Source organism: Nanorana parkeri, unplaced genomic scaffold (assembly GCF_000935625.1).
Source record: "Nanorana parkeri isolate BGI_ZX_2015 unplaced genomic scaffold, ASM93562v1 scaffold2977, whole genome shotgun sequence".
Taxonomy (NCBI): Eukaryota; Metazoa; Chordata; class Amphibia; order Anura; family Dicroglossidae; genus Nanorana; species Nanorana parkeri.
Window position 1 is genome coordinate 66,441 of NW_017309245.1, and position 2,698 is coordinate 69,138.

Sequence of the window (2,698 nt, forward strand, 5' to 3'; positions counted from 1 at the left end):
CCTGTCATCAGATAGAGGGAGGGGGGATCTATAAAGAGGACCTGTCATCAGATAGAGGGGGGATCTATAAAGAGGACCTGTCATCAGATATATTGTATCATGCTGAGTAATGTGTCATGTGACCCTCCCACGTATGTGTTACCTCTCACACCCTGAGTATCAGAAACAAACAATCTCCATTTTTTTTTTAAATCCTTGTTTTTCTTTTTTACCTCCTGTGTTCCTGTATTTGTGCTGCTGATCACCTGAGGTCTCTTTGCAGCCACTTCCTGTCTAGATGACTCAAGTGATGGCATTTCTTAGGGCGGGTTTCCTGAGGGTGACAACAGTGGACCGTGTCGGTGTAAAGCGTGCTGTTGTCCCCTCTATGAATGTCACATGGCGACATCTTGTGGTAACATTTTAGTACTGCAGTCACTGTATGTTCTGTGTCCGGACCTTATAAAGTTTCTGCTGTTTTGAAGGTTTTATAATTCCATGCATTGCTCCCAGTGACCTCAGTGAGGGGGCAGCCATGGCGCACAGGTGAGGGGGCAGCCATGGCGCACAGGTGAGGGGGCAGCCATGGCGCACAGGTGAGGGGGCAGCCATAGCGCACAGGTGAGGGGGCAGTTATAGCTCCCCGGGACACCATTTTACTGGCTACAGGAACCATTTGTACTCCTTCTGGCCATATGCTGACCCCCAACAATCTGAGGGACAGTGACGGGTTCCCCCTGAGGTCTTAGTACATAGGACTCACCCATAGCTCCGGACGTCACATTGATGAGGACCTGTGTGCCGGCATCGGGGGGATGGGCATCAGGTGACATGACGACCTGAAATAAGAACAAGATCAGTTCCGGGCGATTCACCGAATACAATTAGATTTATGTCCTCACCGCCAGATCCATCGGGGGCCCCCCGGCATCTGACCTGGGGGGGGCATAGGGGCCCCTAGAGATAGAGACTCTGAAGGAGTTAGGGACCCTACTTCTGTGTCCTGTCCAAAGATTCACCACAGGGGTGGAATGCTGTGGCCTCCCTGTGATTCACCGCAAGGTTTAAATGCTGCAACACACAAAAAGGAGTTCGGTGTGTAGGGGACCCCCCAGTGTACATTGTGGACCCTCTGTGCGACATACATGATATATGATGTCAGTCAGGTACACACAGGAGGAGATCAGGAGGACTCCAATCCACTCTCGGGGGTCTCCGGAAGCCCCCGGCACTCACACCACATTTTCTGTCACCGACACAGCCGGAGACTTTGCATTTCCTCTGCTGTGGATTGTATGGAGACCAACCTGTCATCTCCATCCTCAGGCTGCACGTCGTCTCTAGAAACTCTGGCTGTCCTTGGATTCCCAACCCACCGTTCTGGGGCCACGCCGAATCCTTTCATTGGTCAGCGAAGTCTCAGGGCTGGAAATGCCTCTTACCTGGCTGATGTAATCTATGGCTATAACGTACCTGGGGGAGCGATGGCGGGTCAGCGGCCTCCCATACATGTACCCGGCATGGTGGTCAGAGATTTCTGGTCTGATCCCGGAGTGACATCATCAGCTCAGCAGGAAGTTCTATCACATGAGTCCAAACTGATCCATTGGGGATATAATCATCATGGCCGATCATTGTCTCCAGCTGGGGGAATCCAGAGCTCGTTCACACCGACCCGTGGCATATAGTGATCCGTTATCTGCTCCAATGTGCTGTGCTGTGCTGTGCTGTGCTGGGGTGCCGATCACACAGCACTGCTGCCGATCACACGGCACTATGGAGCACAGGAACATTTATCAATCAGCCCCATAGTGCCAGCATGCCCACTGGGCGCTTTGTGTTTATAATTAGACCAATCAGACTTGCGTGTGAGCGTTTATTAGAGGTCCTTGTCATCATATAGGCTCCGCCCATCACCCCCCCATGGAATGTACATCTATAAATTCCTTCCCTTCACTTGGGTCCAGTGGTCTCTCTTTGTCCCCTCCTCCGGGGTCCATGCCATGGTCTCTCACCCAATGAAGAGGCTGCATTATCCTTCGCTCCGGCACTCTGCTCTCCTCCCTGACGCTCCGGGTTGTGGGCGGTCCCCCCCGATGTCATGATGTACAATGCAATGCGAGTGTGTGACCGCGGCCAGGAGCACCGTAGAGTCTTCGGAGGATCGGTCACACAGATTGAAGGAGCCTGCCAGAGCGGGGCATGAGGTATTACAGCTTATTCCTCTACCCCTAGACTTACCGTGTACAGTGCCCGGGATGGGCCAGGGGGGACTCCATGACAGCCTGGGCTCAGAGGAAGTGGCTTGTGAGGTCATCACTCATCCTAAAAGACTGAGGACTGACATCTTGTGGTGGAGACGTGGTACTGCATGGCGCAGCTCTGAATTGAAGGTGAATAATTTTTAATGGGAAATTATTCATTTATTTGATGGAGTTCTGCTGGTACCGGTCCACTTCACCAATCAATGTTCTCATTACAATTGGTCTACGAGGAATGACACGCATGGCTCTAGTCTAACATGTGCCCCATCTACAGAGGTACAAGTATGGGGGGGGGGCCCTAGTCTAACATGTGCCCCATCTACAGAGGTACAAGTATGGGGGGGGGGGCACCCTAGTCTAACATGTGCACCATCTACAGAGGTACAAGTATGGGGGGGGGGCACCCTAGTCTAACATGTGCCCCATCTACAGAGGTACAAGTATGGGGGGGGGGG

General features: G+C 52.6%; 1 protein-coding gene and 1 pseudogene across 1 annotated transcript in view; both read right to left on the reverse strand.

Annotated features, from left to right (window-relative positions):
• Positions 1–812, reverse strand: part of LOC108802602 (mitochondrial ornithine transporter 1-like) — a 4,230-nt gene extending 3,418 nt beyond the window's left edge. Inside the window, exon 1 of the mRNA XM_018574461.1 lies at positions 742–812. Coding sequence (XP_018429963.1) covers positions 742–812 — 71 coding nt within the window. The remainder of the gene's footprint in view (positions 1–741) is intronic.
• Positions 813–2,011: 1,199 nt separating this feature from the next.
• Positions 2,012–2,698, reverse strand: part of LOC108802603 — a 13,089-nt pseudogene continuing 12,402 nt past the window's right edge.